Genomic DNA, 20,512 nt, shown 5'->3' with positions numbered 1-20,512 from the left:
GATAAAGCTTTGGCCATCTCTCACGTTCAGCTACGTCGAGAGCTAGCTGGACAGCTTTTACCTCTGCGAACTGACTGGATTCTCCTTCTCCATCTTTCGCTTCTGCAACTCGGCGTGTTGGACTCCACACTGCAGACTTCCACCTTCGCTTGTTCCCAACAAGACGACAGGAACCGTCTGTGAACAAAGCGTATTTCTTTTCATCATCAGAAAGATCATTGTAAGGAGGAGCTTCCTCAGCACGAGTTACTTTCTCCTCTGGAGGTTTAGCACAGTTGATGCCTTCAGGCCAACTTGAGATCACCTCCACTAGACCAGGCCTTTCAAGATTTCCCATTCGAGCTCTCTGTGTTATCAGAGCCATCCACTTAGACCAGGTTGAGTCTGTGGCATGATGTGGTGTGGAACCTTTGCCTTTGAACATCCAATTCAAAACTGGTAATCTGGGAGCTAGGAGAAGTTGTGATTCAGTTCCAATCACTTCAGAAGATGCTTTCACTCCTTCATAGGCAGCTAAAATTTCTTTCTCTGTTGGAGTATAATTAGCCTCTGAACCTCTGTAACCTCGACTCCAGAAACCAAGAGGTCGTCCACGTGTCTCACCTGGAGCTTTTTGCCACAAGCACCAGGTTGGACCATTGTCACTTGCAGCCGTGTACAAAATGTTCTTAATGTCTGGACCATCTCGAACAGGTCCCAGACCCATTGCTTGAATTACCTCTTGCTTTATCTGGTCAAAGGCTGCTTGTTGTTCAGGTCCCCAGTGGAAATGGTTTCTCTTTCGAGTCACATCATACAGAGGTTTCACAATCTGACTGTATCCAGGAATGTGCAGTCTCCAAAATCCCACTATCCCCAAGAAACGTAGGGTCTCTTGCTTGTTGGTGGGACTTGCCATGGTAGAGACTCTATTTACCACATCCACTGGAATGTGTCGGCGTCCATCCTGCCACCGCACTCCCAGAAACTGAATCTCTGTGGTAGGTCCTTTCACCTTGTCTCGCTTGATGGCAAAACCTGCATTCAGAAGAATGTCAATGATTTTGTTACCTTTCTTGAAGACTTCCTCAGCAGTTTTACCCCAGACGATGATATCATCGATGAACTGGATGTGTTCTGGAGCACCGCCTTTCTCCAGAGCATCGTGGATCACTGCATGACAGATGCTTGAGCTGTGGATCCAGCCCATTGGCAGCCTGTTGAAAGTGTACTGGATTCCTCTCCAGGTGAAAGCAAACTGAGGCCTGCATTCCTCTGCTATGGGAATAGAGAAAAATGCATTAGCAATGTCTATGGTAGCATACCATTTGGCCTCTTTGGATTCCAGCTGATACTGCAGTTCCATCATGTCTGGTACTGCTGCACTCATAGGTGGTGTCACTTCATTTAGGGCTCGGTAGTCTACCGTCAGACGCCAGTCTCCATTCTGCTTCCGCACAGGCCACACTGGACTGTTGAAAGGTGAATGAGTTTTGCTGACGACTTTCTGACTTTCCAACTGACGAATCAGATTCTGAATGGGCAACAAAGAGTCACGGTTGGTTCTGTATTATCTGTGATGCACAGTCTGAGAAGCAACCGGCAATTTAATGTCCTGTATCTTATGTTGTCCCACAACTGCAGATTCATCAGAAAGTTCAGGTCTAGCAGACAGCTTCAATTTTTGTCCATCAATTTCTATTGAAGCTACTCCAAAAGCCCATTTGTAACCTCTAGGGTCTTTGAAACGCCCTTCTCTCAGAAAATCAATTCCCAAAATACAAGATGCGTCAGGTCCGGTCACAACTGTATGCTTCCTCCATTGTTTACCAGTTAAACTTATATTAACCTCTACCTTACTTAATTCTTGAGATCCACCAGTGACTCCCAGAATAGTTATAGACTCTGATCCCTGATAATTTGATGGTATTATGGTGCACTGAGCTCCTGTGTCAACCAAGGCCCTGTACTTCCGAAATTGTGAAGTGCCAGGCCACTGGATGTACACATCCCAATAGATTCTATTATCTCTGTTATCCCTCTCCTCCCCCTGGCGGGAGGCAGGGCACCCCTAGTTATGGGGAACATGCGCACATGTGCATTGCACATATTGTGCAGTGTTATAACTTTGCATGTTATAACTGGAGCCACTGTTGGAGCCATAAGAGTCTTTCTGGGGAACTGTGGAAGTAACAGCTACCCTTCTGGTATTGCTACCTCGGGTTCTGCCACTTTGCAATTCCCTCAGTCTCCTGAAAAGATTAGAAGTTGGTTGGCCATCCCAGCGGTTCATGTTCTCACCAAACTGATCACGCAGAGTTATCCAAATAGTTCTACGTGATTGCCTTGGTGGTCTGTTTTGGAATGACCTATTTTGGAATGTCCTGTTTTGGAATGACCTCCTTGGAGGACGTGTATTCCTCACAGATGAAACTTGTACCCACCTGGAGGAAGAATTGAAATTATCCCTTTGTGCCAATTGGGATATGGAATTTCTAAATTCATCTTTTAACTCTCTAATGCAATTCTGAATATCACCAGACATAGTTTTAATGGCCGACACCAAAGAACCACGTGTCATGCTATCCTCCAATTGTCTCATTTGATCACTGAATTGGCCAACCGTAGGAGAAGCTCCACCATAACTTCTTGACACAATTCTGCTTGCCAGAATGTTTGCATAATTAGAAGGAGCAAGTTTGATGATCTTTTTAGCAAGACCAATACCCACAGGAATGTCATCAGGATTCAGAGTTTCATGTTCACCATAGAGTAGCTCTCTAACAGCAAATTCTCTCAAGCGCTTAATTCCCTCATCTATGGTAGTCCAGGGTTTAGGATTCCATGGGAGATCATCTCGGGAAGGGTATCTCAGGGCAACCGCTATTAAAAGGCGTATCCACAGATTAACCTTACCGAGAGCTTCACCTAGATGTCTATCTATTCCATTGTCCCTTGAGAGAGTTCCTAACTGAGCTGCTGACTTGTCTCCAACTGTTAGAGCTGAAGCACCTGTATCATAACACCTACTAAGCCAATCTAGAACTGGCTCCTTATCTGCCCTGGTGAAATCTTTACGGACATTTCTCAATTCCTCCCGGGGTGACGAACAGTCTGTAATATCATCTTCATCTTCATCTCCCTGAATTCTTTGCCCATAAAATCCTGCTGTCATTCTCCTAAGGATCTCTTTAAGCTGAGAACCACCTTTGCCAGCTGCTTTCCTAGCTTCATCTCTATCCTGCTTTGATCTCACTAGGTTAGCTAGATCTTTAAAACAAACCTTCTCTTCCTCCTGAGCAGGATCTTTTAGAGTAGAGGGCCCCTCACCAGGATCAGTCTCCTCCTCTTCTTCTCCATCTTTGCCCTTTCCAGCTCTAGTCTTTAAAGGAGCCACCTTAACTGGAGCTGTGTTTGAATTTACAGCCACCTTAATGGAAGCTGACAGGTCCTGAGATAAATCAGCTGCTGGGGCAGTGACTTCCGGTCCCACCGAGGGAGTGGGTGGAAGTGACGTTGCTCCATTACTGGCCGACGGAGAAGAAGAAGAAGGAGAAGGAGTGGGAGAAGGAGTAGGTGCCATGTTGATACCAGCCGATGCCCTTGGCTGCTTGCCAGAATCAGCAAAGTCATTTAGAGCTGCTTTACCAATTAACTTTTTAGCCTTCTTTTTAACTGACACGGGTTCTCCACAGTCCTCATCACTAGATGACTCTGGGACTGATCGAGAGCCACGGCGTTTTCTTTTTGATCTAGTTTTAATAACAAAACAAGCTCTGGACACCTTTCTCTCTCGCCGCAAAGAGACCAGCAGATACACGTTAATTATCACCAGCAGCAGAATTATAGACATGAAATAAATCACCTTTGGATCCCAGGCATCACCTAAAGTTACTGTCTCCTCAGGCGGAATCTTAAAACTCTTTATCTCAATTGGGAGAGTGGTGGAGGTAACATTCCTGTATCTCACTGGCCATAATAAATTAATACATTTTCCATACCATAATTTAACTCTATACATAACCCACATATAAATTGTCCGCACCAAATATTTACCCAGGTAATCCAAAATCAAACCCAAACAATACCTGTAAACCAGAGCCCCAAAAATTGAAAAGAATAATCGCTCCACAAACCACAATACCTTCATGTTTGCTAATTCAGCTGGAAAACACTAAATCAATCAAATAATAAATTAAACTAATTATGTGCCCCACGTTGGGCGCCAATAAAAAAAATATGTGGTGGGTGGAAGGGCAAGGCCAAGAAGCCTCCTCCCTTCCCCCTTGTAAAGTAAAAGGGAAAAATAAATTGAAGGGAAAGGAAAAAAACCTCGCAAGCTGAATTAGCAAAGCAGTGGAGCTATATTTACAAAGCGATGTAGGGTTTGCAGGGAGATATTTACAAATTTACAATATCTACAATATATACAAAGATATACAACAGAGTAACACAGAAATGAGAGTGAACCCCTCTCGGCAGAGAGGGGGGTTCCCCACCCCCTCTTTCCCCTCTCTCCCCCCTTTCCCCAGATTAGGTTAGAAGAGAGAGAGAGCGAAAGAAAGAAGTTAAAAAGCAGTTTTGTGTTAATTGGAAAGGAGTTAATACAGGCCTTATCAGTTTTTCTCTCAAGGCCGGAGCCTTGGCAGAAAGCCCAGCACAGGGACAGAGAGCAGCCGCACCGTAGAAAGGCGGAAGCAAGACTGATAGAAAAGTCGTGGAAATGTCCAGTTCACTCCCAGTTCCGAAAAGTGCTTCCTCCCACTTCACCAATGAAATTAGTTTAGACTATTCCTTCCGTTTACCAACTTCCGTCCACCATATTCTCTTTCTTAAGGGGGCAACGTCAACCGGCCACACAAGTGCAAACAGTTTAGCATGCAGCAGCTTGTGAGCAACACCCTTGCATGCTGCTGGCAGAGGCTTTTTTAAAGTCTTTCTTTTCCTTCTGGCTAATACACTTTGTGAAGCTTCTGTTCCACAGTACTGACCCAGCAATGGCAACAGCATCTCCAGGGTGTACTGCTGTAGGTGTTTATTTTGCTTTGCAACCTTTTCTTTTTTAGTAAGGCCAGACATCAAGCCCTGTTAAAAGCCACTGCCATTTTCCATGTGGCTTTCAGGCTGTATCTATTTGCTTTTAATTGCAGGGTTTGAATGTAAGCTAAAGAAAGGAGAATGTTGGCTTATGAATGTTTGTTATCATAGGATGTCAGGGGGTAGAAGGGACCCAAAGAGATCATCGAGTTCAACCCCCCTGCCAGACCAGAACCATACAATCTAGCTCAGGTCACAGAGGAATGCATCCAGAGAGGCCTTGAAAGTCTCCAGACAAGGAGACTCCACAACCTCTCTGGGGAGCCTGTTCCAGTGCTCTGTGACCCTCACAGGTTCCCCCCTTATGTTGAGGTGGAACCTCCTGTGCTGCAGCTTACATCCCTTGCTCCTTGTCCTATCACAGGGAGCAAGTGAGCAGAGCCTGTCCCCCTCCCTCGTGACCCCCAGCCCTCAGATATTTATAAACATTGATTAAATCCCCTCTAAGTCTTCTCTTTTCCAGACTAAAAAGCCCCAGGTCCCTCAGCCTCTCCTCACCAGGCAGTGCTCCAGTCCCCTAATCATCCTTGTAACCCTCTGCTGGACCCTCTCCAGCAGATACCTGTCCCTCTTGAACTGGGGAGCCCAAAACTGAACACAGTACTCAAGATGAGGTCTCACCAGGGCAGAGTAGAGTTATGCCCACCATGGGCTGGCAACAGTTTTACCACCACTAGAACAATTCAGGAGGTGGCCATAACATACAGGAATCACTGGTGTGTGTTTCACAACTAGAATATGGAGAGGCCTGATGTTTGTTGCTGACTCTTCAGTTCTCAGAGGAGGAGTTTTGTGGGGTTCTTGAGTTTCTGATGTCTGTTTTCTCCCCCTACAGAACTACCTTCGTGTTGCATTCCAGGAGTTTAACAGTGGATGTACAGGAAAGACCTTACTAGTAAGACCGTACATCACAACCCAAGATGTATGCCAGCTTTGTGCTGAAAAGTTTAAAGTGGACAATCCAGAAGAGTACAGCCTGTTTCTTTTTGTTGATGACACCTGGCAGCAACTGACAGAGGACACCTACCCTCAGAAAATCAAGGCAGAGCTGCACAGCCGCCCGCAGCCCCAGGTCTTTCACTTCGTCTACAAGCGCGTTAACAGCGACTCCTATGGTGCCATCTTCCAAAACAACGAGGACTCAGCTCCTTAAACCCGGCAGCTTGGCATTTCATTACTGTTCCTTGGTATCTGTGGAGGAGATCCTCGCTGGCTGTCTCCCTGAGGAGCTAGACCAGGCCTTAAACCATAAATGCCTAATAAAACACACACACACACAGACACTTGTAGCATTGCTTGCAAACCATTCCTGTGGCCAGTTACGTCCCACCAGCATCTCTTGAGTCAACAGCCCATGAAGCTGCATTTTTTGTGCCACAGACTCTTTTGAAGTCACATTTTATCCCGTGGCCCTCTGCAGGTCGAATTCTTTTTTTTTTGCTGTAGCATGCAAAAAAAAGAGAAAAAAGTATCTATTTTCTTACACTCATCCTTTTTTTTTTTAGCCAAATGTCATCTGTGGATGCTGGACAAGCATCACAGTACAACTGGCTGGTATGAGCTCAGTTTCACCAGCTCGACTTTGTCCGATGCAGGGCATCAGTTAACTCTTAATTACTGGATGATTGCATCCTCTTCTCTCTAATTTTGATTTGTTTTTGTTTTGTTCTGTTTTGAAATTACAGAAAATTGCCTTTTTTTTATATATATATATATAAATTTTATAGCAGTTGCAGGTAAACTGTCAGGGTTGGGTTGTTGTTGGTGGGTTTTTTTTTCCCCTCTTGAAATATTTTTTTAACTATAAAATGTTCTATAACTATGCATGTGCTTTTTTTTTTTTTTAAACATTTAATATACAAGAATAAATCTCTTGCTGGTTTTAGAGTATTGCATTAAAAAGGAAAGCCTTTGTGGTTTCTTTCTCTTTTCCTATTCCAGGGAAGTTCTTATGAGAGCTTGTTCTCTGTTAAAAAGACTGTAACTGGGGCACTGGCAATTTGAGTGCCTTTCTCTGAGCTTGATGTACTTACTGTTAGCTGGATTATTATTCCTAGGCATTGTTTTAGACAGAACTAGGGGGGTTGGAAGAGCAAATTGAAAGAAAAGGATGTGGAGAAGGGACAGAGAATGAATGTAGAGAACCTAATTTTAGGATTCAAAAGTGCTAGTCTGCTGGTTCAGGCTCCTTGCAGAACATAAGCAAAGGAGGTTGGTAAGGAACTTTTACATGAGCAGCGACATAGATTGGCAGAGGGGTTTGACAGCACCTATCCCAGACACTATTTGTGTTAGCAGAGGATTGAATAGATCAGTGAGGTGAAGGAGAACACTTATTTTGTGTAGTGTGTCACTAGCATCAAAGTGTGTCCTGGACTGAAGGCTGTGTTGTAGAATTTTGTGGTCCTAAGTTAGTAGGTGAGATGTGAAAGTCGTTCCTACGTGTGCATACATAAAATGGTTATTAAATGTGGGTGTTGTATAGGTTTGTCCAAGATCACTGATGCTGTGGGTGACACTCTGAACCCTACTGAAGTCAGTTAGGGCTACTCTTTTTTAGAGGGACAGGGGGTTCTCCCCAGGTATTACAAAAAAAATGTCGTGGTGTATTGTACCTTAGAGAGAGAGAGAGATCTGTAGTGGTTTTGTCAGTTTGCCATGTATCTGAAACCCCTGGCACATCTTTGTACTTCCTTTTGTAAATCGTGAGTTTTGCATATAATAATAATACATTGTAATACTGAATTATATTTTGGGATCTTGTGTGCTGTGGTTCTTGGGGTGTAGGTTGGGGTTTTTTTGGTGTGATTTAGGTTGGGTTTTTTTTTTGGGGGGGCGCTTTGGTTTTAATTATTTAAGAAATGGTTCACATTTGGGTGTTTTGTATATCAGTAGACTCTGCTGCTGCTGCTTTTCATGCTGTTCAGCCCACTTTACTTGCAAAGGAAGGATGCAGTAACACTGTCTTATTGAGTGTGCTTGACCTAACAGGCAGCAGAAGCAGCAGGCAAGCTGCTGAAATATTTCTGGTGAAGACTAAGATCCAGTGCTGAAGAAAACTCACATTTTCATGATGGCAGCAGAGAGGCAAGCTCCTAAGGAACTCAGAATCTCACTTGTGAAATGAAAGCAAGCAAAAGAGTGTAAGAAGGGAAATGCACACCCAACCCCATTCCAGATGATTCCCCTGGCTCTTCCTGAGCAATTATTTCTTTAGAACCTTAGAACTGTGCTATACAGAAGACTTCTCACCTTTCATAATGCCAGGAAACAGATGAGGCAAAAGCTTTAGAAGTAATTTGGACTTGTAAAAATAACTTTGTGTGATGTGTTTGATGTTCAACAGATATTGAAAAGCAAGGAAGAAAGCTTGTAGTGGAGGTGGGGCTCTTTTTCAAATGGAGAAGTAACTGGAAAGGCTAAAGTGAACAAAGCTGGAGGTTACAAATCCCTACACCTTAGTAAGAAAACAGGCGTCCGAGAAAGTAAGCAATATATTAGGGGATGAGATGTAAGCTTAAAGGTTTTAAAAGTTCCTGTGCTGCTTGCTCTCCTTGCTCTGGCGATGGGTGCAGAGATACAAGCACCCACGCACCAGTGAAGAACAATGAACCAAATCAAACTGGTAAAGCAGAGCGAAAGCTGCATTTTGTATAAATACTGGTTGTCAGAAAGCTTTCGTGAGGCCGCCCCTTTCAGACGGGAAGGTACAGCCCAAGGGCACTCGGATCGGCTCACGGGGGCTGCGTGTGTGCGCGGCCGGGGCTCGCTCTCCGCCGGGCCGCCCCTGCGCGCTGCACAAGCTCCCCGGAGCCAGGCTCCGAGCGCCCCTCGGCACCGCAGCCCGCCGCAGACGGACTCAGTCCTCCTGTCGCCCGCAGCCCCTCCGCTGCCTGTGCGGACGGCAGCAGCTCCGGGGGCGGCAAGCCCGGGGTGTGTCCTGCTGGCCCTGAACGGCGAAAGGGGCATGGCCTCGACGGGAGCAGCTCCAGGAGCAGCAGGGCCGGGGTGCGCCCTGCCTCCCCTGCGCGGCGGAAGGGGCACGGCCTCGGCGGGAGCGGTTCCGGGGCTGCGGAGCGCTTCCGGAGCGGCAGCAGAGGTAGCAGCGGCGGCGGCGGCATCATGACGACGCTGCGCGCCTTCGCCTGCGATGATCTCTTCCGTTTCAACAACATGTAAGCGGTGGCTGTCTCCCCGTCCTCCCCCCTTACCTCTCCCCTCCGCCACTCCAGGCCCATGGGGCTCCCTCTTCCCCGGGGGAGCCCGGGCCGGCCCCTCTGCAGGCCGGGGCCCGTGGTGAGCCTTGTTCTCCCTGCACAGCAACCTGGACCCGCTGACGGAGACCGTATCCTTTGTGCCGGCCGCCGGGGAGGAGTGCGGGGCCTGGTGCAGGGCCTGGTGCGGGCGGCGGCAGCGGCTTGGTCCTTAACCGAGCGCCCCAGTATGGTATCCCCTTCTACCTGCAGTACCTGGCCCACTGGCCCGAGTATTTCGTGGTCGCCGAGGCGCCCGGCGGGGAGCTGATGGGTTACAGTGAGTGTGGAGCGGCGCTGGCTCTGCCGTCTGGCCGCCTCGCTGCCTTCTTGGTCTGGGGCGGTATAATACGGGAGTTTTTCTTGCTTTTCTCGTCTGCCAAATGCCTGACAGGAGAGAGGAGCCTTGCCCTAGCATCTTCCGTGTCGTAAGTGCCTCAGGGGATTAGGTAAGACTCATAGCAATAGGTGAGACCTTATTGTAGTCTACGACTACCTGGAGGGAGGTTGCAGCCAGGTGGGGGTTGGTCTCTTCTCCCAGGCAACCAGCAACACAACAAGAGGACACAGTCTCAAGCTGTGCAGGGGAAAGTCTAAGATTGATCTTAGAAAGAAGTTCTTCCCAGAAAGAGAGATTGGCCCTTGCAATGGGCTGCCCAGGGAGGTGGAGTCTTCTTCTCTGGAGACTTCCAAGGCCCATCTGGATGCATTCCTCTGTGACCTGCCTGGTGAGGAGAGGCTGAGGGTTCTGGGGCTTTTTAGTCTGGAGAAGAGAAGATTTAGAGGGGATTTAATCAATGTTTGTAAATATCTGAGGGCTGGGTGTCAGGAGGGAAGGGACAGGCTCTGCTCACTTGCTCCCTGTGATAGGACAAGGAGCAAGGATGTAAGCTGCAGCACAGGAGGTTCCACCTCAATATGAGGGGGAACTTCTTTCCTGTGAGGGTCACAGAGCACTGGAACAGGCTGCCCAGAGAGACTGTGGAGTCTTCTTCTCTGGAGACTTTCAAGGATGTATTCCTCTGTGACCTGAACTAGATTGTATGGTCCTGCTCTGGCAGGGGGGGTTTGGACTCAATGATCTCTTTGGGTCCCTTCCAATCCCTGACATCCCTGTGATCCTGTGGTGGGGTTGACATCCCTGGAAGTGTTTAAGAAAAACCTGGATGAGACACTTAGTGCTATAATCTAGTTGATTAGTTAGGGTTGGATGATTGGTTGGGCTTGATGATCTTGGAGGTCTCTTCCAACCTGGCTGATTCTGTGATTCTGCCTTGGTTTGATGTTACCAGCTTGGCAAGGATTCTGGGCTGTGGTAATATTCACCCAGGTGTTGCACAGGTCAGTGTCTGCCCACAGGCATTTCTGTACCCTGAACTCAGCTGTGGTCCTATATACAGCAGTAACTAAAGATGCCGGGCTTGTGTTCCACATTGTCTTGTTAAGGGAAAGCTCTGAGTCTCTGGCTGCCCCTTGCTTATCTGCTGTGGGATGTTTGTGTTTTCCAGAAGTCATTCCAAGTAGAGCTGTTGGTTGGTTTATTCCTTCCAATTTCCCCCCCCCCCCCCTGTTTTTTGGAGGTGGGGGGCAGGTTTTGCAGGGACCAGGGATATACAACTTTAAATGCAGTAAAGCTTAACACATTTGTTGGACAGGAGGTTTCTCCATCCTTGCCACATCAGTTGCTTATTAGCAGTGACTGTGATGTTTATAAATGGAGCTCCATGTAGAACTTTGAATATTCATTAGTGAATTAACACTGGTTCAGCTCTGGAGAGAAACTACAAAGAAGTCTCTGAAAACAACATCCTCCTCTGTAAAGTGTTTCCTCTTAAATGTATTGTGTTTGCAGGGCCTTAGCTTTTTATTGCCAGCTTGATAGAGTTTCCCAAGCTCTTATTCCCTCTGAGGCACCAAAATTATAGAATCCCAGAACATTAGGGGTTGGAAGGGTCCTCTGGAGGTCATCCAGTCCAACTGCCCTGCCCAAGGAGCATCACCTAGGGCACAAAAGGCATCCAGGTGGGTCTTGAAAGTCTCCCAGAGAAAGACTCTACAGCCTCTCTGGGCAGCATGTTCCAGTGCTCCATCACCAGGTTCAGCTGAAACCTGTGATGTACTTTGTACACACTGTCTGTTGTTCTGTTACTGGGCACTACTGAAAAGAGCCCAGCCCTATCTTCATGACCTTTAGGATGCTGAGTTGGTTTTGGGCTTAGCTCCTCTCTTCCTTCATGATTTCAGTCAGATGCTGAATTCTGCTCAGTTAAAAAGTCCTATCAGTTGCTTAAAATTTACATTTGGAACTTAGGCCCCAAAGAGGTGAATTTGCAAAGGTTTTTTTGTCTTTTCTTCCTATTAGTCAAGAGACTTCTGTAATGCCTGAGCAAAATGCCATCTTTAGTGCCTGCTGGAGCACAGAGTGGTAGCATAGGCATCCCTGGTTGATTTTTTACCACAGCCGTTGTGATGCTTGTGCATAGCACTGCTTGGCTCCTCTTCAAAGAGGTAGAGCTGTGTGTGATGCATTATTCCAGAGGTGCTCCTGTGCTGATGCTCTGTGTGTTCACAGTCATGGGTAAAGCAGAAGGCTCAGTGGCTAGGGAAGAGTGGCACGGACATGTCACTGCCCTCTCTGTTGCACCCGAATTCCGACGCCTGGGGTTGGCTGCTAAACTGATGGAACTGTTGGAGGAAATTTCAGAAAAGTGAGTACCATGCTTATCTTCACATTGATCTTTTAAAGTAACCATAGAATAGTAGAAGTTGGATGGGACCTCTGGAGATCATCGATTCCAACCCCCTGCCAAAGCAGGATCACCTAGGACACGTCACACAGGAACACGTCCAGGTGGGTCTTGAAACTGCCCAGAGAAAGAGATTCCTCATCCTCTCTGGGCAGCCTGTTCCAGAACTACAGCAACCTCAGCATAAACATTTTTTTTCTCATGTTGAGGTGGAACTTCCTGTGGCGAAGAGGTTATTAAATTTATGAATAGGAAATATGAACTATGAAAATATTATTTTTATTAATTACCAAACTATTAATAACCAATGAATCACCAACTTATATACATGTTCTAGTGCACGTTCGTGAAATAGATTCCACAAGTGGCTTAGTGTTATGATTATAATTTAATTGAACTATCTATAAACCCTTTCTATATTTATATAACAAAGGGTGCAGTTCTGCCGCTTGGCCAATAGATGGCGACTCGGCGGGATGCGGGCGGCTCCTGGCTATACACAGCAATATTACAATATTTCTATGCATCAGCGCTTACTCCGCTAGACGCGGATACTTTGAACTGAGTGCTAGTGGGTGGAAAGCACGTGGAAGATATTCTGTTCCCTCCAGACAACAGGGATTGGTCCTGGTTGGGGTTGGTCCGTGGGATCGGCCCTCAAAAGTCGGCTCGCACGGCAGGGCGGGACGACGTGGCAGCAGGCAAAGCTACGGGGGTCGGCCCAACCACGGTGGTTCTCGGGGCTGATGCAAACAGCCTCAGGGAGAGAATGCGGCTGTGTTAGGCGGCGGATTCTTGTTTACTGAGCTTAAAGGAGCAGCGGGACTCTCGGAGTGGTCCCGGGTTCAGTGCAGTATAGGCACGAACAATGCTTTAGTCTTCCCTGAGATTCACAGGGCTCAGAGTGGCATACGGCGGCTCCTCTCCCGCTACGGCGGGGCTAGACATACGTGGACTCAGTATCCATCAAGTCCCTTCTCCCTGGTAACTGGGCAGATCTTACCCTCGGGGGTCGGTCCAGTCCTCTGGTGGCACGGTGGGCTCTCCCGGTCGGTACGACTGGCTGTAGCGATGCTGAGCTCAGGCGTCGCTAAGGTCCTCCCTCTGGGCTTCTTCACGATGCAGAGGCTTCCAGTATGTGTGCATGTATAACAGAAGCTAACAACAATAAGCTCAATGGCAAAGGCTGCAGCTCGAGAGTTACTCTCTCGAGCAAGCACAGAGACAGTGAATGAGGGGGGCAACTTGTTTACCAACTGGGGTGATACTTATAGATTCCTCGAGGCTGGGCTTGACCAATAGGCACTTTCATAAACAACTGGCTTCAGCCTATAGAAAGCGTGAAGCAAGAATTATGCCCATACTTGGTGTCAGCACGAGCACTGCATGCGCTGGGTGTGTGCAAGCCTGGCTAATGCTTTGGCTTTTGTCTTCCTCCTGGAGGAGGGGGAACTTGTCCACATACTGGGACATGATTCAGTATCGGGGCATAATGTGCCTTCACTACACTTCCCTTGCTCCAGTTTGTGTCTATTGCCCTTTGTGCTATCACAGGACACCACTGAAAGGAGCCTGGGCCCTTCTTCTTGATGCCCACTCTTCAGATATTTACAGACATTAGTAAGATCCCCTTCTCCTCTCCAGTCTAAACAGCCTCAGGTCCTTCGGCCTTTCCTCCTAGTTCCAGTCCCTTCATCATCCTCATAGCCCTCCTTTAGGTACTGACTAGTATATCCCTGTCCCTCTTGAACTGGTGAGCCCAGAGCTGGACACAATAGAATAGAATAGAGTTAACCATGTTGGAAAAGACCTTTGAGATCATCAAGTCCAACCTATCCCCCGACACCATCTAATCAACTAAACCATGGCACCGAGCACCCCATCCGGTCTCTTCCTAACCACCTCCAGTGATGGTGACTCCACCACCTCCCTGGGCAGCACATTCTAATGGCCAATCTCTCTTTCTGTGAAAAATTTCTTTCTAATATCCAGCAACCCCAGCTCTCTCAGCCTCTCCTCACAGAGCTGTGCTCCAAACCCCTCCCCAGCTTTTTTGCCCTTCTCTGGACACCTTCCAGCAAGTCAACATCTTTCCTAAACTGAGGGACCCAGAACTGGATGCAGGACTCCAAGTGTGGCCTAACCAGTGCTGAGTACAGGGGCACAATGACCTCCCTGCTCCTGCTGGCCACACTATTCTTGATACAGGCCAGGATGCCATTGGTCTTCTTGGCCACCTGGCACACTGCTGGCTCATGTTCAGCCAACTTCAGATACTTCAGATGTCTCCTCAAGGCAGAACAGAAGGGGAAGGAGAGCATCCCTTGACCTGCTGGCTACACTCTTCATAATGCACCCACTTTAGTGCATCTTTGTACAGACACCTGAGCCTGGCTTAAATAGTGATCTGCATGAGACAGACACAGAATTTTGCTTTGTGTGGCATTCTGATTCACTGAAATTCCCTGTAGTTAGAGGAGAAAAACAATGAGGTGCAGAAAATGTAGTTTGGTGTCAAATGAACCCACAGGGAAATGTCTTCAGCTCATGCTGGGAAGGCAGCCCCACTGTAGCTAGTAAGATGGGAAAATAGTACAGTGATTTGGAACATTTACCTTGGGAGAAGAGCTGTCTCCTGATGGGCAACTGAATTTCATGACTGGTTCCACACTACACCACTCCTGTCCCTCACTGTGAAGGAGTCAGTCCCAATGTGCAATCTGAATTCTTGTTTTTAAACAATTCCTTCTGGGTCTGAGGCTTGTGGGGGTGTTTTGCTTGTCTGCTCTTCCTGTTCATAATTCTGAACCCACTGGCTGGTGTGCAAGAATGGTTGTCTGACAAAAATGATGATGAAGAGACTTGAATATCTCTCCTGTGAAGGAGGACTGAGAGACCTGGGGCTGTTCAGTCTGGAGAAAAGAAGGCTGAGAGGGGATCTTATTAATGTCTAGAAATATCTGAGGGGTGGGTGTCAAGTGGAGGGGGCCAAGCTCTTTTCAGTGGTGTCCTGTGATAAGACAAAGGGCAATGGACACAGACTGGAGCACAGGAAGTCCCACCTCAGCATGAGGAAAAAATTCTTTACAGTGAGGGTGCTGGTGCCCTGGAGCAGGCTGCCCAGAGAGGTTGTGGAATTTCCTTCTCTGGAGACTTACAAGACCGGTCTGGATGTGTTCCTATGTGGTCTGCCCTAGGCAATCCTGCTTTGGCAGGAGAGTTGGACTGGGCTGATCTGTAGAGGTTCTTTCCAACCCCTAACGCTCTGTAATTCCATGAAAAATAAAGTGAAAGTTGTGCCTGTGCAGGATTTGTCCCTCGGTGAAAGAGAGCATCTCCTAGTGCAGTGTGAGCAACACTTGCTTAGCGTGCTGCTCATCAAACCTGCTCTAGGCCTGCTTACAAGTTAGGGGTTATTATTTTGAAGTGTATGGATCTACTATTCCTTACTGTGTTATTGTTTTTTTCCTTTTTAACTTCTTTTTTCAAAGAAAGGGTGGATTTTTTGTCGATCTCTTTGTGAGAGTATCAAATCAGGTTGCAGTGAATATGTACAAGCAGCTAGGCTACAGCGTGTACCGGACAGTGCTGGAGTACTACTCTGCTAGCAACGGAGAGCCAGATGAAGATGCTTATGGTAAGTGTCTGTTCTGCCTCAGCTTTCATAGATCTATGGAATGGTTTTGTTTGGGAGGGACCTTGAAGATCATTTAGTTCAAACCACTCAGCATTGACAGGGACACCTTCCACTGGATCAGAGTGCTCAAGGTGTTGTCCATCCTGGTCTCAAACTCCTCCATGACCTCCCTGGGCAACCTGATCCAGTGTCTCACCACCCTTAAACATTCTCATGTTGAGGGGTCCTGGGCTTGTTCATATGGTGGTTTGATTTTGTTTTGTTTTTCTATGAAACAAGCTCAGATAGTTGTTGAAGAATGGGATCTTTTTTGTACCCCTTTGTCCATTCAGCCTGACATTTCCCTTCCATGAGTTTCATGCAGTGTTATATTCCAATTGATAAAGTTGCTACTAAACAACAATAAGGACATCAAACTGTTAGAATGTGTCCAGAGGAGGGCAACCAAGGTGGTGAAAGGTTTTGAGGGCAAGACTTAAGAGGAGCTGCTGAGGTTGCTTGGTTTGACCCTGGGGAAGAATAGGCTGAGGGGAGACCTCATCACAGTCAACAGCTTCCTCAAGAGAGGCAGCAAAGGGGGAGGCGCTTACCTGCTCTCCCTGGAGACCAGCAATGGGACACAAATAAATGGATTAAAGCTGCACCAGAGGAAGCTCAGACTGAAGAACCATTGCCTAGTGTCCACTGTGAGGGGAGTCAGTCACTGAAACAGGCTCCCTAGGGAAGTGGTCACAGCACCATACCTATCATCTGCTCTTAGTCACAGGGTGTAGTTTTAGGTAGCCCTGTGAGAAGCAGGGAGTTGGACTCAGTGATCCTTATGGGTCCTTCTCATTCTGTGGTTCTAGGAAATCTTGATTAAAAATTATCTTATTGTAACAGAGAATTCACTTGATATGGCTTTTTGCAATGACTGGCTTGTTGTAATAGTTTTTATTTTCTTTTGCTACAGATATGAGAAAAGCTCTTTCCAGAGATACAGAGAAGAAATCAATTATACCTCTGCCTCATCCTGTGAGGCCAGAAGACATTGAGTGACTGTAAGCTGTGATTTCTCAGACAAAGATTAGAGTTCCAGGTTCCTTCTCCTCCCAGGCCTCAAGAATTTACAGATGAGAAATCTTAGGCTCTGTGTTTTCCCTCATGAAAACCCAAAAAGCTGCTTCTCTTGGTAGCAGCTGCCTACTGCTGCAATTACTTTTTAAATGTTGGGAATTCAGAGACTATTAAAATAGAGTTAACTTCCTGCACAGTGTTTTCTTGTTTTGATTTCAAACCAGTAATACCTGAAGTAAGTAATTCTAAGAACTCCTCAAATGCATTTATTCAGGGCCAGAGAAAAAGGCTGCACAATACTCCAGGAGCACAGCAGGGGAAGCAGTGTAGTAATATTTGTGGAAGATCAACTTGTTAGACATAATGCAGAAATGTCTTTCCTCTCTTCAGGACAGGATCTAGGTTCACTGTCCATTTGAAAAAGACACCAAAGCATTCAGGGGTTTCCAATCCACTGTGGACCAGAGAGGTTGTGGAGCCTCTGTTTCTGGAGACTTTCAAGACCTGTCTAGATGTGTTAGAATAGAATAGAATTAACCAGGTTGGAAAAGACCTCTGAGATCGCTGACTCCAACCTATCACCTAACACTAGCTAATCAACTAAACCATGGCACCAAGCACCCCATCCAGTCTCTTCTTAAATGCCTCCAGTGATGGTTATTCTACCACCTCCCTGGGCAGCCCATTCCAAGGGCCAATCACTCATTCTATGAAGACCTTCTTCCTAATGTCCAGCCTAAACCTCCCCTGGTGCAACTTGAGACTGTGTCCTCTTGTTCTGGCGCTGGCCGCCTGGGACCGTGTGACCTGCTTTGGCAGGGGGTGTTGACTCCCTGATCTTCAGAGCTCCTTTGCAACCTGTACCATTCAGTGGCTCGCATTGGTTTGCAGGGAGCGTTGTGTTGGATGGCGGCGCTGCCGCCAGGCGGCGCTGCGCCGCTGCCTTAGGCTGGCGGTGAGAGGCGGAGCAGCTGCCCCTATGCTGAGTGGCGGAGCCTGGCGGGGGGGGGCAGCACGGACGGGAGCAGCGCCCCAGGCAGAGGAACGGAGCGGGAGGGGTGGCGGGGTAGGGGCCAGTCTGGGAGGGAGAGGCACGACAGTGGGGTAAAACCAGGACGTGCGGCTTCGTGAATAAGATGCATAGAATTGTTTCTGCTGGAAGAGACCTCTACGATCCAGAGGCCAACCAGGTGGATGCTAGTGGGGGCCACCAGGCTTGGCCACATCCCCAGTTTTACTATTGCTGGGTGGTGCCAGCTGGAATTGGCAGAAACCGTTCATGCAATGTTTAAGAGCAGCTCAGAAGGTTCATTGGAAAAGCCCCAGCTATTTTGCTACGATGCTTTATTTACCAAGGTCGTCCAGTTTTTGGTTGGAAGTGCAGGAAAGCTTTACTGAGACAATGTGGTGAATTATTTTGGCCACAGAACTCAGAAGGCAGCTGTTGTGAGAAGGTGATTGAAACGTTTTTTTAAAACAAACTCATGCTGATCCAAGCTCTAGAAACGCTTTACAGCACACATTGTATGGGGCTTGGGGATGATGTTAAAGGAAACAGCAGGGCTGAGGTCCAGGTCTGAGATGGAAACTCCAGGGGGAGGGTGAAGGGTGAACCTCTGCAGAAGACTGGTGAAGAAGAGGAAGAGCTCCATTTTGGCAAGATTCTCACTGGCGCAGATCCTCCGCCCTGGAACAAGCTGAAAAATGGCCAAGATGAGAACAAGGACAGAGAGCTCCTTCCCCAAGAGTTGGGAGAAACAAAAATCCTGAGGCAGCTCTTGTTTTGAAGATGGGTGGTGGGAATCCATAACAATGCTTGAAATGTCAGATCCTAGCTCTGAATAAATTACACAGTAGCTCTTAAAAGTCACTATAGCTGAGACAGGGCCTTCCCTGGTTCTTCACAGCTATCATAACAAAGCCACCTGGTGATGTTTTCTTTCTTTTCCTGTGTCTAAATGCTTGTGTGTGGGAAGAAATAGATGGAACTATGATGTGAATTCCATCATTTCAGTTTTCAGCAAAATTTGTAACTTTTCTTCATATATTTTTCCTGTGTTTGGTTCAATTTTTGGATCCCAGACCAGACAACAGGAACTCTATCACCTTCTACTTTCTGTAGCAGATCTGAATGTGCAGGTCCAGCTCGGTTCACTGAACCTCTACTATTTACCAGCCAGGTTGCTTGTGCTAAATGTTTTTCCCAGTTTTTCAAAGATCCACCCTCCATGGCTTTAACAGTGGTCTTCAACAAACTGTTGTAGCGTTCAATCTTCCCTGAAGCTGGTGCATAGTAGGGAATATGGAATATCCACTCAATACTGTGCTCTTTGGCCCAGTTCTTTACAAGGTTGTTTTTGAAATGAGTTCCGTTGTCTGACTCAATCCTCTCCGGAGTTCCGTGTCTCCACAGGATCTGTCTCTCCAGACCGAGAATGGTGTTGCATGCAGTTGCATGTGGAACTGGATAAGTTTCCAACCACCCAGTGTTTGCCTCTACCATAGTAAGCACGTATTGCTTACCAGAACGAGAACGTGGTAGAGTGATGTAGTCAATCTGCCAAGCTTCACCATATTTGTACTTGGACCATCTGTCACCATACCACAAGGGCTTGAGTCGTTTTGCCTGCTTAATAGCAGCACAAATGTCACAGTCATGGATGACTTGTGTGATAGCATCCATGAAAATGTCTATGGATCTGTCACGAGCCCATTGGTATGTTGCATCTCTGCCTTGATGTCCTGACGAATCATGAGCCCACCGAGCTAAGAATATCTCACCTCGGTGTTTCCAGTCGAGATCAAGATTAGAGTCCATGTCTACTTGAGAAACTCTTGCAGCTAGATCTGCCTGATGGTTGTGTTGCTGTTCCTCAGTAGCTTTGCTCTTAGGAATGTGAGCATCGATGTGTCTCACCTTCACTGGATTTCTCTCGACTCGATCAGCAATGTCCTGCCACATTTCAGCTGCCCAAATGGGTTTTCCTTTCCTCTGCCAACCACTCTTCTTCCAGTTCTTTAGCCAACCCCATAGAGCATTGGCTACCATCCATGAGTCGGTGTAGAGATAAAGCTTTGGCCATCTCTCATGTTCAACTACGTCGAGAGCTAGCTGGACAGCTTTTACCTCTGCGAACTGACTGGATTCTCCTTCTCCATCCTTCGCCTCTGCAACTCAGTGTATTGGACTCTACACTGCAGACTTCCACCTTCGCTTGTCTCCAATAAGATGACAGGAACCGTCTGTGAACAAAGCATATTTCTTTTCATCATCAGAAAGGTCATTGTAAGGAGGAGCTTCCTCAGCACGAGTTACTCTCTCCTCTGGAGGTTTAGTACAGATGGTACCTTCAGGCCAACTTGAGATCACCTCCACTAGACCAGGCCTTTCAAGATTTCCCATTTGAGCTCTCTGTGTTATCAGAGCCACCCACTTAGACCATGTTGAGTCTGTAGCATGATGTGGTGTTGAGCCTTTGCCTTTGAACATCCAATTCAAAACTGGGAATCTGGGAGCTAAGAGAAGTTGTGATTCAGTTCCAATTACTTCAGAAGATGCTTTTACTCCTTCATAGGCAGCTAGAATTTCTTTCTCTGTTGGAGTATAATTAGCCTCTGAACCTCTGTAACCTTGACTCCAGAAACCAAGAGGTCGTCCACATGTCTCACCTGGAGCTTTTTGCCACAAGCACCAGGTTGGACCATTGTCACTTGCAGCCGTGTACAAAATGTTCTTAATGTCT

The 20,512-nt window shown here is 47.1% G+C and overlaps 2 protein-coding genes and 1 long non-coding RNA gene across 6 annotated transcripts in view; 2 read left to right on the top strand and 1 right to left on the bottom strand.

Moving 5' to 3' along the window:
- Positions 1-7,839, top strand: part of RIN2 (Ras and Rab interactor 2) — a 213,231-nt gene extending 205,392 nt beyond the window's left edge. For all 4 annotated transcript variants that reach the window (XM_068143233.1, XM_068143231.1, XM_068143232.1 and 1 more), the window contains one exon: positions 5,912-7,839. In XM_068143233.1, coding sequence (XP_067999334.1) covers positions 5,912-6,229 — 318 coding nt within the window. In that variant the 3' untranslated portion in view covers positions 6,230-7,839. The remainder of the gene's footprint in view (positions 1-5,911) is intronic.
- A 1,310-nt stretch (positions 7,840-9,149) lies between these two features.
- Positions 9,150-16,959, top strand: NAA20 (N-alpha-acetyltransferase 20, NatB catalytic subunit). The gene is made up of 6 exons (XM_068143230.1): positions 9,150-9,251; positions 9,397-9,421; positions 9,519-9,609; positions 11,902-12,037; positions 15,568-15,713; positions 16,666-16,959. The coding sequence occupies exons 1-6, from the start codon at positions 9,199-9,201 to the stop codon at positions 16,749-16,751; spliced, it is 537 nt and encodes a 178-aa protein (XP_067999331.1). The 5' UTR covers positions 9,150-9,198; the 3' UTR covers positions 16,752-16,959.
- Positions 16,960-18,111: 1,152 nt separating this feature from the next.
- The window catches only part of LOC137443467 (uncharacterized), a 42,045-nt gene continuing 39,644 nt past the window's right edge, over positions 18,112-20,512 (bottom strand). The window contains exon 4 of the long non-coding RNA XR_010987886.1: positions 18,112-18,466. This is a non-coding gene — a long non-coding RNA (uncharacterized lncRNA). The remainder of the gene's footprint in view (positions 18,467-20,512) is intronic.

This window comes from Melanerpes formicivorus, unplaced genomic scaffold (genome assembly GCF_026170545.1).
Source record: "Melanerpes formicivorus ecotype bairdi unplaced genomic scaffold, bMelFor1.0.p_v2 SCAF_9, whole genome shotgun sequence".
Taxonomy (NCBI): Eukaryota; Metazoa; Chordata; class Aves; order Piciformes; family Picidae; genus Melanerpes; species Melanerpes formicivorus.
This window is presented reverse-complemented; position numbering and strand designations above follow the sequence as displayed.